Source organism: Aspergillus luchuensis, chromosome 2, assembly GCF_016861625.1.
Source record: "Aspergillus luchuensis IFO 4308 DNA, chromosome 2, nearly complete sequence".
NCBI classification, from domain to species: domain Eukaryota; kingdom Fungi; phylum Ascomycota; class Eurotiomycetes; order Eurotiales; family Aspergillaceae; genus Aspergillus; species Aspergillus luchuensis.
This window is the reverse complement of record NC_054850.1, coordinates 3013257-3028645: the sequence shown is the minus strand read 5'-3', so window position 1 is coordinate 3028645 and position 15389 is coordinate 3013257. Positions and strand designations below refer to the sequence as shown.

Below are 15389 nucleotides of genomic sequence, written 5' to 3'. Positions count from 1 at the left end.
AGAGAATTATAGTAGCTACAACGTGCGTAGTGTCTTGGCTGGCTAGGGAGCCGTCCCTTGGTCCCTCAAGCTTAGCCCCAGAGAACGGGCTCAAGCGATTTGTTTAGCGTAGTGCACGCGTGCTCCAATTTGCTGTTGCTAGCTTCCTAAGAGGTTAGTTGCAGCGCTTCGAATGTTAGTGAGCGCGCCGGTCTTATCAGATGATAACGCGTTGGAGCAGCGGGAGCATTCCGTACGAGACTGGAGAAGAGTGCCGTCCAGTGCCCACAAGACATACCCAAAGTGCCCCCCCACTTCGACGAATCAGGGAGGTGGCGGAGTTATGGTAATGTTGTTTGTTGTTGTAGGTGTGTAATCTGGTCGATGAGTTTGTACATCTCACCGTGTTTACTGGAGGGTAAAGGTGTGGTCCATATCCAGCCATCCGACAGTATACACGGGACTGCGTGGGAAGCCTGCAGCCGTCATCGATTGCCCCTTTTAGTAACCAACAGGGGGATTATCTGCAAGACAATATGCAGACTTACATAGTATGCCCCGGGCAGACTTGAACAAATTAAGACTGCCCGCCATGGACCGGAAGTGCGCTCGGGCTCAGATCGTCCGACGGGGATACTGGAGGTTGTGAAGACCCAATTTCCCAGTTTCTTGGAGCGGGTCCAAAGTGGATGATGGGATTACCTAAGGCAGGTGACTTGACAGCCTCAGGCAAGGCTGATTTGGTTTCGGGTTCGGGTTCGACACCTGATCTATCACCTCTGTTATTTTTGATGATGGCGCAGGAGAAACCTAAACCCCAAAGTGGAATGTGTATCGGTGATCTTCGTGACATCCACAGCAATCACAGTGCATGTTTCAAGTGCTAGGCATACCGCAGGCCTCCTCTCTCAGGTTTGCAAGTCGAGATGAGGTAAGCTGATCATGTTTGTCATGCCACCCTTTCCCTTCCCCCCTGGCTCCTATCTTATGCGAGGGTACGTTTCGAATAGATGAAAGTGATTACCATCTCGCGTGGTACAGAGTTGTTCATCAAACCTTCGGGGTGCGGATCATCAGATCCTACCTCGATGTCATCGATTCTCTTGTGTTCAAAGTTGATCCTCTCATGAGATTCCTGAATTCTAAGGCTTTGCGAGAGGAACTTTTTAGACTGCGGGATCACGTTCCCGCTTCTGTAGCCCCAAACTGTAAATCCTCCAGATGGCCTTCTCCTTCCATGGCCTCTCGATGGTAGATAGATACATCCTCCGGGGGTCTGGAGGGGGTCCGGACGATGGTTAGCCTCCGGAGACCGGCGTGCAGTGTCCCCCCTCCCACCCATTCCAGGGAAGATCCAGATCCTGCTGTCCTCGAGCCGGACCGGGGCAGAATCTGGCTCCGGCAGCCATAACCCACCGACGGATTCCACTTTTTGCCGAGAGTCCGACGAACTTAACCTGATCAGTATAGTAACTCTTTCGGGCAAAAGACATGGATAAGCAACAAGCTGTAAACCTATGGGTTGTCATGGAAGCGTTTCAGAATCATCAGCAACAAGGGCAGTTTTTTTCCGACGCAATGATGACTGCAGAAGCCATCGTCACTCTGCATGGCTAGTGTTGTCTGGCATCGCACATGCTTCACACGGCATCCCTCGCGAGATGACCGCAGCGCCCGGTGTTGCGCTAGAAATTGTACTTTACCACTAAGACACGCCCTAGGCATTCGATGCTTACTATTCTGAACCAGGGTTGCATCTAGTAGCGGGCTCCGTGAATGACCTGTTGGCCAATTAATCCCTAGACTGGCGGTTAGTATGATTATCATATTCCATCCCAGGCTAGTCCATATGTCGGTTTGGAGGAGATGGTGGGGGAGGCAACTGGCACATGACAGCTCTCGATCGCCTAGTACTGATCAAGGATCTCGTAGTCTACTAGAATGGGTATGTTGCCAATATAATCATAAAGTCGTGTGCATGCACATCAATAGTATAACAGAGACGGGAGGCTCTATTCTGCATCACCATTGGTCTGTTCGTATAGAGCATCTGTGGGTGGATACCCTGTGGTACTGTCAAGTTATTCACTTCATTTCCTGATGCAGCACCTATTATAGAGCGGCCGTAATTGACTCTGTTTCCTGTTTCGAGCCGTCATGGTAGCACGAGCCGCCGGTGGGCAGGGGGCCAGTCCAGGGCTGCTAACCCAGTGGTTCCTTCTTCCTTCCCCACAATTCGACCACGTTGTCGACTCCTAGCTTTCCCTCGTGGCATGAGAGGTCGGGTTATGTCATTAGCGACGGTGTTTTTTGTGCTAGTGTTCGTATCCTTGCTATCATCTTTGTCTCAAGACCCGTCCCATCGATTTGTATGCCGCATACAGAGGCGTTGCCAACGACGTAGATTAGGCAGAAACTCTTGCTCCCAGTCTCAGTGACATTGTTTCTGAAGGACTCTTATCAGGAATACTACTCCCCAAGCACCTGTCTCAGGTATCAGCAGAGAATATCTCAGATGGTTCCGGCGAAGTCTCCTAGGTGCAATGAGAGCCAATGAAGCCCAGCTGATTGTCATGGCTGGTACGCCAGTGGATATAAACAAACGTGACCTTGTCCCAGGCAGAAAGGGTGGGAGAATATTGATTACCCTGTATGGATTCCGAATGGTTGCTCAATTGCCCGACTCATCATCATTCTGTGAGGGATCACAATCCTAGCATGGGGGACCCGCCACGTGAAGGTCTGAGAGCCAATGTGGGCTGCGGGCGGCCTGGTGTCATGGCGATGCATGATGGACCTGGTGTCTAGGCCTGAGGCACAGGTTTCCTATCGAGTCTGCAGTAGCTAAGCCGCCTCCTGCATTTCAATTAGTTGCTTCAATTAGTTGCTTGACGAATATTCACGGGACCCGCTCTCCTAGAATGGACCACTAGCAAATTTCTCCGATATGGCACCTTGCAGCCCCTCATCAGAATCGAGGGGCTTCAGCTACACAGTTCTGCTCTTACTGTTTCCATTCCTATGACAAGCGGTGTGAACTCTCTCAACTTGTACTCTTAGAATGACCTTATTTGGTTCCAGTAAAACTAAGTTGAGATGATTTGTTAACGCAATAAATTTGTAGAACCCATTTCTGATGAAGTTCGTTGAATTGTGGTGTCATGTATCACCCAGTTGGCGTCTGTCGGGGGAAGTATACCACCCCTGCTTAGGGTAGTTTCCCGAAGAATCCCGCTTATCAAGGGCGAACGAGCTTCTCCTGTGGTGTGGTGAAAATCAGACCATGTTGTCGATCACGGACACATGGCCGCCAGGATAATCCGTGGCTTAATATCAGACCTGCCATCTGTCATCCATATTAAACACCCTATAATAATCGGTATTATTATTGAGAGGAATGGCTGAATTTGTGACGGGCAATTTCGGTATGGATCTGCCTCTATGCCTATTCCAGTCGCACTTACTCTAAAATGAGACCCAGCCACAACTCCATTGACGGAACGGGAGTGCCGCGAGTCCGCAACTTTCGTTTCCGATGGGGACAAGAAAGGTGACCCAGGCTCGTATTACACCCGTTACTCTTTTGTGGGCTAGGCTGGGCTCTATCTCGCGGCGTTTACTGCATTTGCTGTATCGCGTTCTATACCGAAAAGGGGTGTTTGTCTCGGTTATGAGATCACCATTCAAAATTTGAGCTAGAACAACTTAATGCTTATTCACTTTTCTGCCCCTCGAAAGCGTAAGGCAGAATGCAGTTCGAAGCACTTTGATCCACGACCTGAAACAAGCTAGAAGCCCATGTGAAGGTCAGAATGACAATGGCCCCCATGCTTGTTGGAACCTCTACTCCTTGAAAGGATGCACGAAGCGAAAACATTCTTTGTTCCACAGCGCTAGGCATTTGTGTACCTAGTATGGATTATCTAACTGTGTTAGGATTTCAGTAAGGAGGCCTGAGGTAGCATCATCCCAAGGCTCCCTTGCTCGGAGAAGACGCTACGGAATGCTTCCACAATAGCAGCCTATGGGTGGCCTAAGCATCTAACCCATACAGCTGTGTGTAAGGGGAATACACCGTCTTGTTACACGAGTGGGTCTCCAACACACTGATTTCCCAAATAGGTTAATTATCTACAACACCATTCAGCTCCGTTCATCACATCGCTACCACAACGAATTGCTTGCTCACTGAACCTAACGACCAACACCACTTTCCAACATTGCTCTAGACATCTGATTGTTCATGTCTCGTCTGAGCAGTGAGTAAGAGTTTGCCCCTGAAAAGCTGGTCCCTGAGGATGGTCATATGGTAAGGATGTAGAGTGCTTATCTCGGCTATTCCTTTCATCCTCCTTTCTCTGGAAACTTCGTCTTCATCTTCATCTGCTGGTGCTAAGGCTTCCTCCCGTTGTCTGCAGAAACTCCAGGGCCCCCGAGCAAGACCGATGCTTGGTCACGTGGAATTCAGGGTAACTGCATGTACTCCGTACCGACCTTCAGTATCCATGAAACAATCACTTGGCAGGCAGACTCGAATTGACCGGCTAAAATCCGGTACAGTTAGCGATCGCCAACGGAATTAGTAGCCTTAAGACTACCCAATACAGCAACAACCCTGTCGTCGCACGTGGGTAACAAAACAATTCTTCCTACTACTTTCTGGTACTACTGAGGGCCGGGCGCTATGTGAGACCATGGAATAGCGCGCACGTCACCACTAGGCTACTGGTAGATTGCAATTTGCAACACCTCTTTTGGAATCGAGCCAAGAAAAAAATGAAAATGTCAGCAGATACCTGAGGGCCATCTGGCCCCATACAGATAAGACGAGCAGCCCTCTCTCTCCCTCTCTCACTCCACAACGCTAGAAGAGGCTCGATCGATTGTCCATGCTATGACAGTGGACACTTGACGGGATCGCTTGAGAGGAGTCACACCCGTTAAGGAAACAGTATAGATCATCTCCAGCTAGCGGGGCGCCGTTGAGAGGCTTTGCTGCCCGCCAGGCGGTTGAGGAAATGAACAAGGCTCCCCGTGACAATAGATGATCTTAACCTGAATACATAGGGTCGCGTCAGTTCGCAAATCTGGTCCAATAGGAAGCATGACTGAAGCTGCAGATGGGATATAATTAGGAGTGTTTTGCATATGGTTTTCCCGCAGTTGGAATCTTGTTACAGCCGGGTTTCTTATTCTGACATTGCATTTGTCGACAAGTGGCCCGGGCGGCTATCTATCGGGCAAGCAAATTTCCTGGAAACCGTCGTATGGTGGTGTGTGCCGCAGTACCACCAACTGAATTGAACCCTATCGCTTTCGTACGGTATGTCAATTGACAATTTCAAATGGTCAAGGTGGGTCGCCCCACTTGGTCCACGTTTAGCTTGGATGGAACTTTGGCCAGTGTGGCCCGTGGAGTACGGAATAGCCCGATCTTATAAGCCTTTTCCTCTTTAGCCTAAGGACCTTGGCTAGCTCCCTGAATTTGGCAGCCCGTCTCCAAAGTGGACCGTCGGATGGGGGGTTGCTTGTGAGGCTTTGATGAAAAGCCTGAGGAGCGACACCGGGGCTGGCTTGCTTGTTGGGCTATCCTGGTAAGTCAAGTCTCTGCCCACTACTTTAGCCTGCTTAAGTCTGGAGTTGGCTCGAAAACTAGAGGGCAGCAGACCTGGCCAGAATACTTTGGGTCCTCCATGTCATAAACGAGCCCCCCAATCATGAGGCTCAGACACCCAACAACTTCCCCAAATTTGTGCAGTGATGGTGTTCGACCTTCAGGCTCTGCATGATGTTCTTTCTCCTTATCAACAATATCCACCCTCATTATCGTAAACCCCATACTGCCTTGCCTCTAATAGATACTGAGACAGACACCCCTGCGCAATACTCGCACGTCACCTCCACCATGTCAGCAAATTAATATAATACTAGTAATAGTAGCACTGCAGCAGGGGTAAGAGAACGGTCTAGGGGAAGGAATAGCCATGTGGTTGGCGGTCTTAGCTTGCCAACCTCTTGATGATACCATCTGTTTGGGCAGTATAATGGGGAGTAGTATAGGTGGGAAACAAGTAGCTACAACACATCTACTACACTACACCACACCGGACCACAACGGCCATCATCCGAACCCATCAGCATTCCACAATGCAATGTATGACTCGTATCTTCATAGCTGACGGGATCGACTGGGATCGAATCCTGAGCCATGTGCACAGGGTATTGTTGCCCAGGAGTGGGGTACCCCTTTCTTTTCCCCCTCTTTTCTCCATATCCGTCTCCGTGATCCCGTCCGTCTCCTTCCTCCTTCGCACGAGTATGAAGAGTCCGGTTCCGCTAATTAATTTGTTTTTCTCGTGAGTGAGCGAGGGAGTGTGCCTCTGGCAGAGTTACCCGAGAAGCCTAACTTTCCCTTTCCTGATTTTCTCGTGCCGGCCGGGACTGGAGATCGGGAAAACCATGGCTCAGCTTATGCAAGTGGAGTCTGGTAGTAGAAAAACCAACAACAAACGGAGCCGTTGTAGTATGAGTACTCAGTTGGTCAGTCAGTTAGACTTGAATCAGACGAACGAGGTAGGTTAGATGTTTTCATTTTTCATTGGTAATTTTTTTTTTTCCTTTTCGTCCTATTTCCCTGCCGAGAAAATTCGACGATACAGGGCGGGTTCTTCTTCAACCCCAATCTGCAGTGTGCCTCAGCCGCAACACCACCAGGACTTGCTAGTCAAGTTGTCGCTTGAAGGGGAAAGGGATGTTGGCCTCATGGCGGCTGTCATTTGCCCGTTCGCCCAACGGGCCCCATAGTAACGATGGATTTAACCAAGCCTAAAGAGGGAAACCCATCGTTCCTGCCAAGTGAGTATGACAAAAACGCCCTGCCGCTTTTTCTCTCTTTACTTATTTTCCTATTTGGTCTTGTCTGACTGTTTATTTTATTTTATCTTATTTTCTTTCCCTACCGGATCAATTAAATTGAACTGAAAAATCCTGATCGGGAAAGAGATGACAGGAATGGATCCATTCCACTTTCTAATTCCCACTTTTTGTAAAGACACACTGGCAGCGTCGGTTAGCCTCGCTGGGGAGAGCGGATTCACGGTTCCGTCTCCATCTGACCTGGTGGAAGTCAAAGTAGTAGTCTAAGTCTAACATAGCCATGGTAGCAGGGCTAGTCCTGAGTGGTTGCTTGCTGTGATCACCCTACAAACTGATCATCAAACTGCAGTGCACTGGCTCTCTCGCTTACCTGCCTTAGGTACATTTTTTTTTCTTTCCCTCCCTCCCTTGGTGCAGAGCCTGAAGGAGATTGGACGATAATCGCATTGTCGTATTTATTTTTATCTCTGATTATTCTTAATATTATTATTGCTGTTATTATTATTATCTGCACGATTTATTCTCATGGATTTTTCATATTACCATAATATTACATTTAATTTTCCAATCTATTCTATTTACTATTTCGTTACTATGCTTCCAAATCATTTCCCACCTTCGCTTTCCCCGGCGATCGCTCGGGAAGGACTAAAAAATACCAAGTTAAGTAATTAAGTAGTAGTTAGTGGTTCAACCCAGGTCTAGCCTCATCCAGTGGTGCTTCTATATCACTTTTGCTTTGCTCCCTCCAAACTATCCACCCTGACAGCCTCTCCGCCACCATTCCGCCCGTTTCAGATCGTCACTTTACTTCTTCTTTTTATTTTTTTCCCCATCCTAATCTCACTGCCCCAATCCGGCCTGCAGATGCGAGGCATTTTCCCTGTCTCATCCGTTCTGATCTCACCCTGGTCTGTTCCCCAATTCTGTTAGTATAGCTGCATCACAGCCCACCTCCCACTCTAACCCCCAATCTCCACACTTACCACATGTCTATCCCGTTCCTGACAAGTTCTGGGTCTGTTACAGAATGATCAGGGGATAGCCTCCTTCAGGAACCAAATCCTATATCAATCGCTCACTCGCCAATCTGAATCCTGTCTATCTTCACTCCATCACAACCAACTCTATAAGATCAAAGCCTCTTCCTGCCTCTTCATCCTTCAGACTCCAACAACTCAAACCTCAAACAACTACAACTACTCTCAACCCTACTCCTGCTACAACAACATCCGATACCTTCTACAACACCTTCAGATACACCAAGCAGGCAGACAAACTTGAACAATGCGTCGAAGCACTACTCAGTCGGAGATCCCTCTCCCTATCACCTACACTCCAACTACGCATCGCATCAGCAAAGCGAAGAAGGGAAAGCGTGTGCATGCTTGCGAATACCCCGGCTGCAACAAGGTTGGTACCACGAGGATGCTGTCGCACAGACTTGGAAACAAGCTGACCCTTCCAATTCAGGTCTTCACCAGAGCCGAGCACCGAAGGTAAGCCGTTGCACTTGTGTCGCAATAATCTTGCCTTAATGGTATGCTAACCAAATCTTACAGACGCCATGAGCTGAACCACAACCCTGAAGCCCTATTCCGCTGTACCCACAGCCACTGCAAAAAGGCATTCCACCGCCCTGACCTTCTCGCCCGCCACATGGAAAGACAGTAAGTACTTCCTGCCACAAAGGCTTGCTTGTCACCTTTACTGACGGTTACCTCCAGCGAATTGGAAGCACAGATGGACAGGACTGCCCAATGGCACCAGCAGAGCCGGACTCCCATCATCTCTGAGCCTTATGTCCCTGCCACCACGTCTATGCCCTCAACTCAAACACCGTACCTGGCCGTCACCCAACCGCACAATGCCATGTCGGTTGGTGCCCTCGTGGCGCCTGCCATCCACCCTGACCTCTCCAATGACTGCGGCTTGATGTGGAATAGTGTCGAAATTACATCTGGACACCAGACTCCTTTGTACCAAGGCCCCCATCAGATTCACGAGTCCGTAGAAGACAGTCGGTACTACGCTACCCCGGAAACGTGCCCGTCTCCTCTCTCGGATGGCACTTCCCTATCAGTGCACTCTCACTCCCGTTCGTCTGTCGTCTCCACACCGGTTACGGTCGCTGAGCCGTATCCCGAGAGCCTCATGGAACCCGACCTGACTTCCTCGCCAATGTCCATGCAGTCGAATATGCGCTGCTGGGAACAGCCAGACACCAGCCTTCCGTCCCTAAGCATGATGCCCCTTCCTCTCACCGAAAACCTCCTTCATCCGGTATGTCAATCAGAGAGATATCCACCAGGAAACCATCGCTAATTACCCATTGCAGTCTATCCACTGCCACTATCCATCGCCCAGCTGGTCAGCGAGCCCAAGCCTGACCTACGAGGAACACGCCCTCCCTCCCTCCTCGTACCCACCCGCAATGAACTGGAAGTCATGGGCGATATGAGCAATAAAAAAGCCAACAGGCGGTGATAATTTTCATCTATTCACCACCGACGACAGGCCGGTGCCTAATAAGGGCTTATGATCCATGTTCCAATACGACTGATACGCTAATACTCGCTCCCGTTTGGACGACACGCAGTGATATGTATGCATATCTCTGGTACTTCTAATCTGCGCGGACCGAGAATAATGCGACTGCACGAGAAGAAGAGAACCACGCAGCATCACCGTCAAGCCGGTCTCGCACCGTTCAAATGAACCATAATACGACATTAATGCCGCCACGCATTGACGTTGGCATCACCAGGCCCATGAGGCCACGGGAACGAGCCACCAAAGAAAAGGGTGGCCTCATCCCATTATTGATCTGTGTATCCATCCTTGTTATCATTTCCTTTGTCTATCTGCACATATTTCCTTTGTTCTGGAGAAAAAAGCCCTGGTCTGCGATTTGGCTACCCGGCTACTGGATGGCGTCCATTTGGGATCTTTATGATTGATTATATACCCATGCTGTGTGGCTTTCTTATTTCGCAACGTGCACTGATTGTCCATATGTCATGTTATACTTATTGAGTTATGCTAGCTTGATGGTTTCTTTTTTGTTGTGTGCCTTGATGTTTTATCTGAGCCAATGATGTTTTCTATATATATTTTTTGGTTCTTTCCTATGCAACCTTGTACAATGTGCTGCTCTTTTCCTTATAGAATACTTTTTTGTATATTAGTATAGACTTCACTTCTTGCTGCAAGACCTATCTATTTTACACCTTACTTCGGATAATCTTCCTCATAATTTTCCCTGATAAATCATCTGCTAATTCGTCTGATATTGTTCCTAATGGTTTATTCTGGTTAAGTAACTTGGTTTGAAGAACTGGATCTTGGTTTCGGAAGGCTCTGAATTGCTGGTAAGCCTTTTACTGTGTAGTACATGAGATTCTTGACAATGACACTGGCAAAGATACTCTGCTCAAAATAATCTGGGAGATGCTGATATTCATGATTCCAGGAATGATCCAATGTTGACTGCTGCTGGACATAATGATCAAGCCATCAAATTACCTGGGCTTATCTCGCTAGATGAGACTGAATCTCAGCCAGAAAACTCTGAAATATCCAGGATACCAAGTCGCGTTCACATTCTATCTTCGCCTACCAGCAAGTACGCTACATAAGCCCTTGGCAATTACTTCATCTAACTAACGATCGTAAAGTCATTTGACACTCCACAGCTCATCTCTGGCCGGAATGACTCTCCAACACCATCCGCACCAGCTTCTATGCTGTCCCCGCTCCTCTCTAGTAAGATACTCGCCTGTTTCACGCTCATCTTCATGCTCTACTACGCAAGCACCCACCGTGACTCGTTTTTTCGCCTTGTGTTTGACGCGGCCTCCGATGCCGATAATCTCCTGTCGAAAGTAGCCCGGTTCTTCTTCCTCACGATGCTCCCAGCCGTCATGGGCGTGATTGTGGTGTCGTGGAGGACTCTGGCTGTGGCGATGTTCATAGTAGCGACCATAGTCAGGGGGGCTCCCTGAGGCTTCGTCCGCTTCGCATTCTACCTCTAGCTCAATTTCTTGGGCTGCGAGGCAATCTTCTCCTCTACCGCACTTGACGCCTTGGCAGCCTTCTCCAATCCCAGTGCCGAGGCCACCAAGATAGGTACTATAACGGGTGCGCCACGTCCATACCCGTCGGTAGGTGGTATCGCTGCTGCGTACTTGGTGTCCGCATTGATGACAAAGCCATATAGCATCATCGCAGGAGCAAGGCGTACGTTGGAACGCCGAGATTATGGACTGAGGAGGCTGTGAAGGCGCATGTGTGTAGATGTTCTGTGGATGAGCATGTTCGTAGGGTTGCTCGATAAGCTCATTCAGAGGGGCCGTGCGACAAGTGGTGCAGAGACGACGAATGCGGTGTCTGAGCATGTGGCTGGATGGAGGCTTGATAACGCAATTCTACATGGTACAAGTATCAGTATTGGAATGGGACGACACAGAGCTTGGTGGAGCAGACTCACCCGGCACACAACCTTGGAACATCGACGGCATTCGGCCACCATATCTCGGGCGCATTTAGAGATTTTGCCACTGGTCAGGCGTCCGGAGCTTCTGGCATTCTGGCTGAGCAAACGCATAACCGACTTGACGCTGTCGGGAATGCAAGCTCCGCTGTCCAACATGTCCGATAGTGTTTCGATATACTCATTGTCACAACGCAAGGTCTGCTTAACCAGCTGCGGGCGATAGGGAGACAGGTTGGCGTGGAATTGACGACATGTTCGTGAAAGGGCGTGTAGAGTATTCAAATCCACCGAGCGAGCAATTGCTTTGATAATCCTGTATCCGCAGTCAGCACACCATACCGAACCAGACACTGGAGCGGCCTGGTTCAAAGTGTCTCATACGGATAGCAGCTCAGAGCAGCTGAGAAAGCATTCCGATTTGGATCTTGTTGTGGCGCTTTAGAGATGGGAGAAATGCTGTGTAACGGGTCTGCGGAGCGATCACTGTCCGCGGATACATCCGCTGCACGATGCGGCTCGTCCGGTTTGACAGGTAATAGTTCGGATAACCCAGGCTTTTTGGGTTCTATGTAGGGATGTAGGAAGGGATTGGAGGGACCCGAGATATGATGCGGGCTAAGCGCATCGTCGTCGAAGTCAATGAAAACCACCATCCTGTTCGAGGGAAGTATATATGGCACAGGCGGAGGGGAAAGAGATGCACAGGTTCCGAAGAGGCTTGCTAACCGGCAGCAACCTGAATGAACGAGCAGCAAGAATTGAGCACTAGAATGAGACAGGCAAGCCAGATCAGTCTAGCTGGGCCATTATAAGTATATCAAACGTCCAAAGAAGCACCAGAAGCCTGTTGAAGGCTACAGTGGGATGATACGGCAGGGAAACATCCAGCTCCGCTCCGTATTCGGCGCGGGTCCTGAAGATCAACAGCAGTGGTTCGTCTCGGCGATCGAGAACCCGTGGGCGATTTGGCTGGGTCAGATGGGGAATCCCAACGGGGAACCGAAACCTTCAGGGCGGTCCTTGTATTATATTCGAGGCAGACGAGTCATATCCAACACGCCTCGTGGAAGAGATAGATCGGGAACGATGTTGGTTGCATCGATTTCTCCCAACGTCATGTCATGCTTTGTTGGGGTCACGCGTCGGCCGCCAGTCAGGTGTCACGCCTTTCCTCTTCGGGAAGGTGCATCTCTCTCTCTTTCTTCTCCGCTCCTCCGCATTTGCTCGGCTTCTCCCTTCCTCCACTTTCTATTGCAATATTAGACTCAATGAAGAGAATGAAGGTGGTACCATTATAGTCAGAACTCTGTAGTACATCTTCTATGTTCTATCAACTCAATTGGCCGTGGATGGTACCTCTACGCCTAAGGATGGACTCGAGCATCTCCCCTCTACGGCGGCCAAAAGGAGGGGCGAGACTCATCTTACCCCACCAGGCAGTTGGAGTCATTCTTTCTATCTTATCGGGGAAGTCGGGGCATTTTCCGAGGATAACTGATCGCCTCTATCGTATCCCTTAGCCGAATCCTTAGGACAAATCTACTTCTTGCCTCGTGTTTCTTCCTCCTTCTCTACTATTTGACTTTCTGCTCAAATTTCCTTCGCGAGACCCTTCCCGCATCGCAGACACACCCCGATCACGCCATCAAGATGCCATTGAACTCCAAAGCTGTCTATTCTCGGCTCAACCCCGATTTTGTCCCTTTCGCGAGCCGGAGAAGTACTGTGCATAGCACAAAAGGAATTGTAACGTGTACTCAGCCACTGGCAGCCGCCGCAGGCCACAGAATCCTGAGTGAAGGAGGCAATGCCGCCGTACGTTCTTGAGGAACCCCACCATCTTCTGAGATGTAATGCTGACTTTGGTAAAAGGATGCTGCTGTAGCTGTCGGTCAGTAGAATAAGTGACTTTTGAGAGAAGATGAAACTAAGAGAAATGTGTCTACTAGCTGCGGCATTGAATATCACAGAGCCCTCATCCACAGGCATCGGTGGAGACATGTTCTGCCTCTTCTATGATGCCAAAACGAAGAAGGTCCATTCACTGAACGGCTCTGGTCGCTATCCTGCCAATGCGACCCTCGAAAAGGTCAGGAAAGACCTGAACCTTGGTCCTGAGGAGTCTGGAAAAATACCAATGACCAGCGTCCTCGCTGTGTCTACTCCCGGTGCAGCGGCAGGGTGGGTTGATACTGTGGAAAAGTTTGGTAGTGGAAAACTTTCTCTGGAGCAGATCTTGCGTCCTGCTATCGAACTTGGTGAGGAAGGCTTTCCTGTCTCAGAGCTGGCATCTTTCTTTGTAAGCACGCCATTCTCTTCGTCCGACTTGTACAACAAGCTGACTCCCTGCAGTGGCACGAAAGCGAGCATCTGATTCGCGCAGCATCGCCAAACTACCATGAGATGCTCAAAGCTGACCCGAACGCTGAAAACGGTGTTCGGAGCCCTCTCCCCGGAGAAATCCTGAAAAACCCCACACTGGCTAAGACATTCCGAGCGCTTGCCGCAGAGGGAAAGAAGGGCTTCTACGAAGGACGTGTTGCAGAAGAACTTGTCAAAGTCGTCCAGGACCTGGGAGGCTATATCACCCTGGAAGACCTGAAATTCCACGCCGAAACCGGAAGCCAGGAAACAGAAGCCATCTCCCTCAAATTCACCGGTCAGGATATCGTCGAGAAGCAGGCCGCCGGTACAACCGGCGAGGCTAACCAGGGAGTGGAGATATGGGAGCATCCACCAAACGGACAGGGTATCGTGGCTCTCATGGCCTTGGGTATCCTCGAGGAACTAGAGCGCACAGGAAAGATCCCAAAGTTCACTGAGGCACAGCACAACTCCGCCGAATATCTACACGCAATCATTGAAAGCCTTCGCATTGCATTTGCCGATGCGTCCTGGTGGGTCACCGATCCCGATGTGGAAAAGGTTCCAAGCAAGGAACTTATCTCCCGCGAATATCTCGCGGAACGTGCCAAACTCTTCAACCCTGATAAGGCGTCCGATATCCTTGACCATGGCAGTCCAGCCCACAACCACTGTGACACGGTATACTTCGCAGTTACAGACAAAGAAGGAAACGGTATCTCCTTCATCAACAGCAACTATGGTGGATTCGGAACATGCATCATACCCAAGGGATGCGGATTCACCCTCCAAAACCGGGGTGCCAACTTTTCACTGACCCCCGGACATCCGAACGTTCTGGCCCCGCGCAAGCGACCCTACCACACTATTATCCCCGCATTGATCACCAATGTCTCCGACGGATCTCTTCACTCGGTATATGGAGTGATGGGCGGCTTCATGCAACCACAAGGTCACGTCCAGGTCCTCCTCAATATGCTTGCATTCAACTACCACCCTCAAGCTGCACTCGATTCCCCTAGAATCTGTATTTCCGCTGGGAATGTCGATGAGGGAAAGCCCATCGACAGAACAGTCTATGTGGAGGAAGGTGTCAGCGATGCTGCGGTTGAGGGCCTGAAGAAGTTGGGACATCAGGTTGAGGTTCTGACCGGATGGAAGAGAGGCATGTTTGGCCGTGGACAAATCATTCGTTGTCACTACGATGATGGGAAGCTGGTATACAGTGCTGGTAGCGACTTGAGAGGTGATGGAATGGCGATTCCAGCCCTGTGAAGTCCTACTCCGGTAGTTCAGAACCTCCTTGTTACGAGCCGAGACGATACGTATCCTAGAATGTGCCAATGCAGCCTAAATAAATTTGATTCTGAGATGTTCCACAGCGCGCTTAGAATCCTATAAGATGAGAGGAACAAGAGTAGAAAAGAAAAGTAAAAAAAAAATCCCCCGCTAATTACCATACGCTTCATCGCAGAAATAGTAGCACTTTTCAAAAGGGAAGAGACGAAAACATTAGAAGTAATATATAAGTCCACGTATAGAAAAGATAGTCATATTAAATCATCACAATCATCAATTGCATGCAGCATACATCAAACGTAAGATACATGAGAATAGAACCGAAATAGGCTAAAATGCTTTCATAAAAAGGTCACAAGCACCCCGAACCATATGC

General features: G+C 49.5%; 3 protein-coding genes across 3 annotated transcripts; 2 read left to right on the top strand and 1 right to left on the bottom strand.

Annotated features, from left to right (window-relative positions):
• Nucleotides 1-8598: 8598 nt before the first annotated feature.
• AKAW2_20992A (uncharacterized protein) lies at nt 8599-9316 on the top strand (the record flags this gene model as incomplete). Its single annotated transcript, XM_041685766.1, has 2 exons — nt 8599-9138; nt 9194-9316. 2 exons carry the CDS (start codon nt 8599-8601, stop codon nt 9314-9316), a joined length of 663 nt encoding a protein of 220 aa, XP_041539818.1.
• Nucleotides 9317-10532: 1216 nt separating this feature from the next.
• Nucleotides 10533-12003, bottom strand: AKAW2_20991S (uncharacterized protein; the record flags this gene model as incomplete). Its single annotated transcript, XM_041685765.1, has 3 exons — nt 10533-11282; nt 11345-11663; nt 11732-12003. The coding sequence occupies 3 exons, from the start codon at nt 12001-12003 to the stop codon at nt 10533-10535; spliced, it is 1341 nt and encodes a 446-aa protein (XP_041539817.1).
• A 997-nt stretch (nt 12004-13000) lies between these two features.
• On the top strand, nt 13001-14989 carry AKAW2_20990A (gamma-glutamyltransferase family protein; the record flags this gene model as incomplete). The annotated part of the gene is made up of 4 exons (XM_041685764.1): nt 13001-13165; nt 13223-13241; nt 13300-13649; nt 13703-14989. The coding sequence occupies 4 exons, from the start codon at nt 13001-13003 to the stop codon at nt 14987-14989; spliced, it is 1821 nt and encodes a 606-aa protein (XP_041539816.1).
• Nucleotides 14990-15389: the final 400 nt, after the last annotated feature.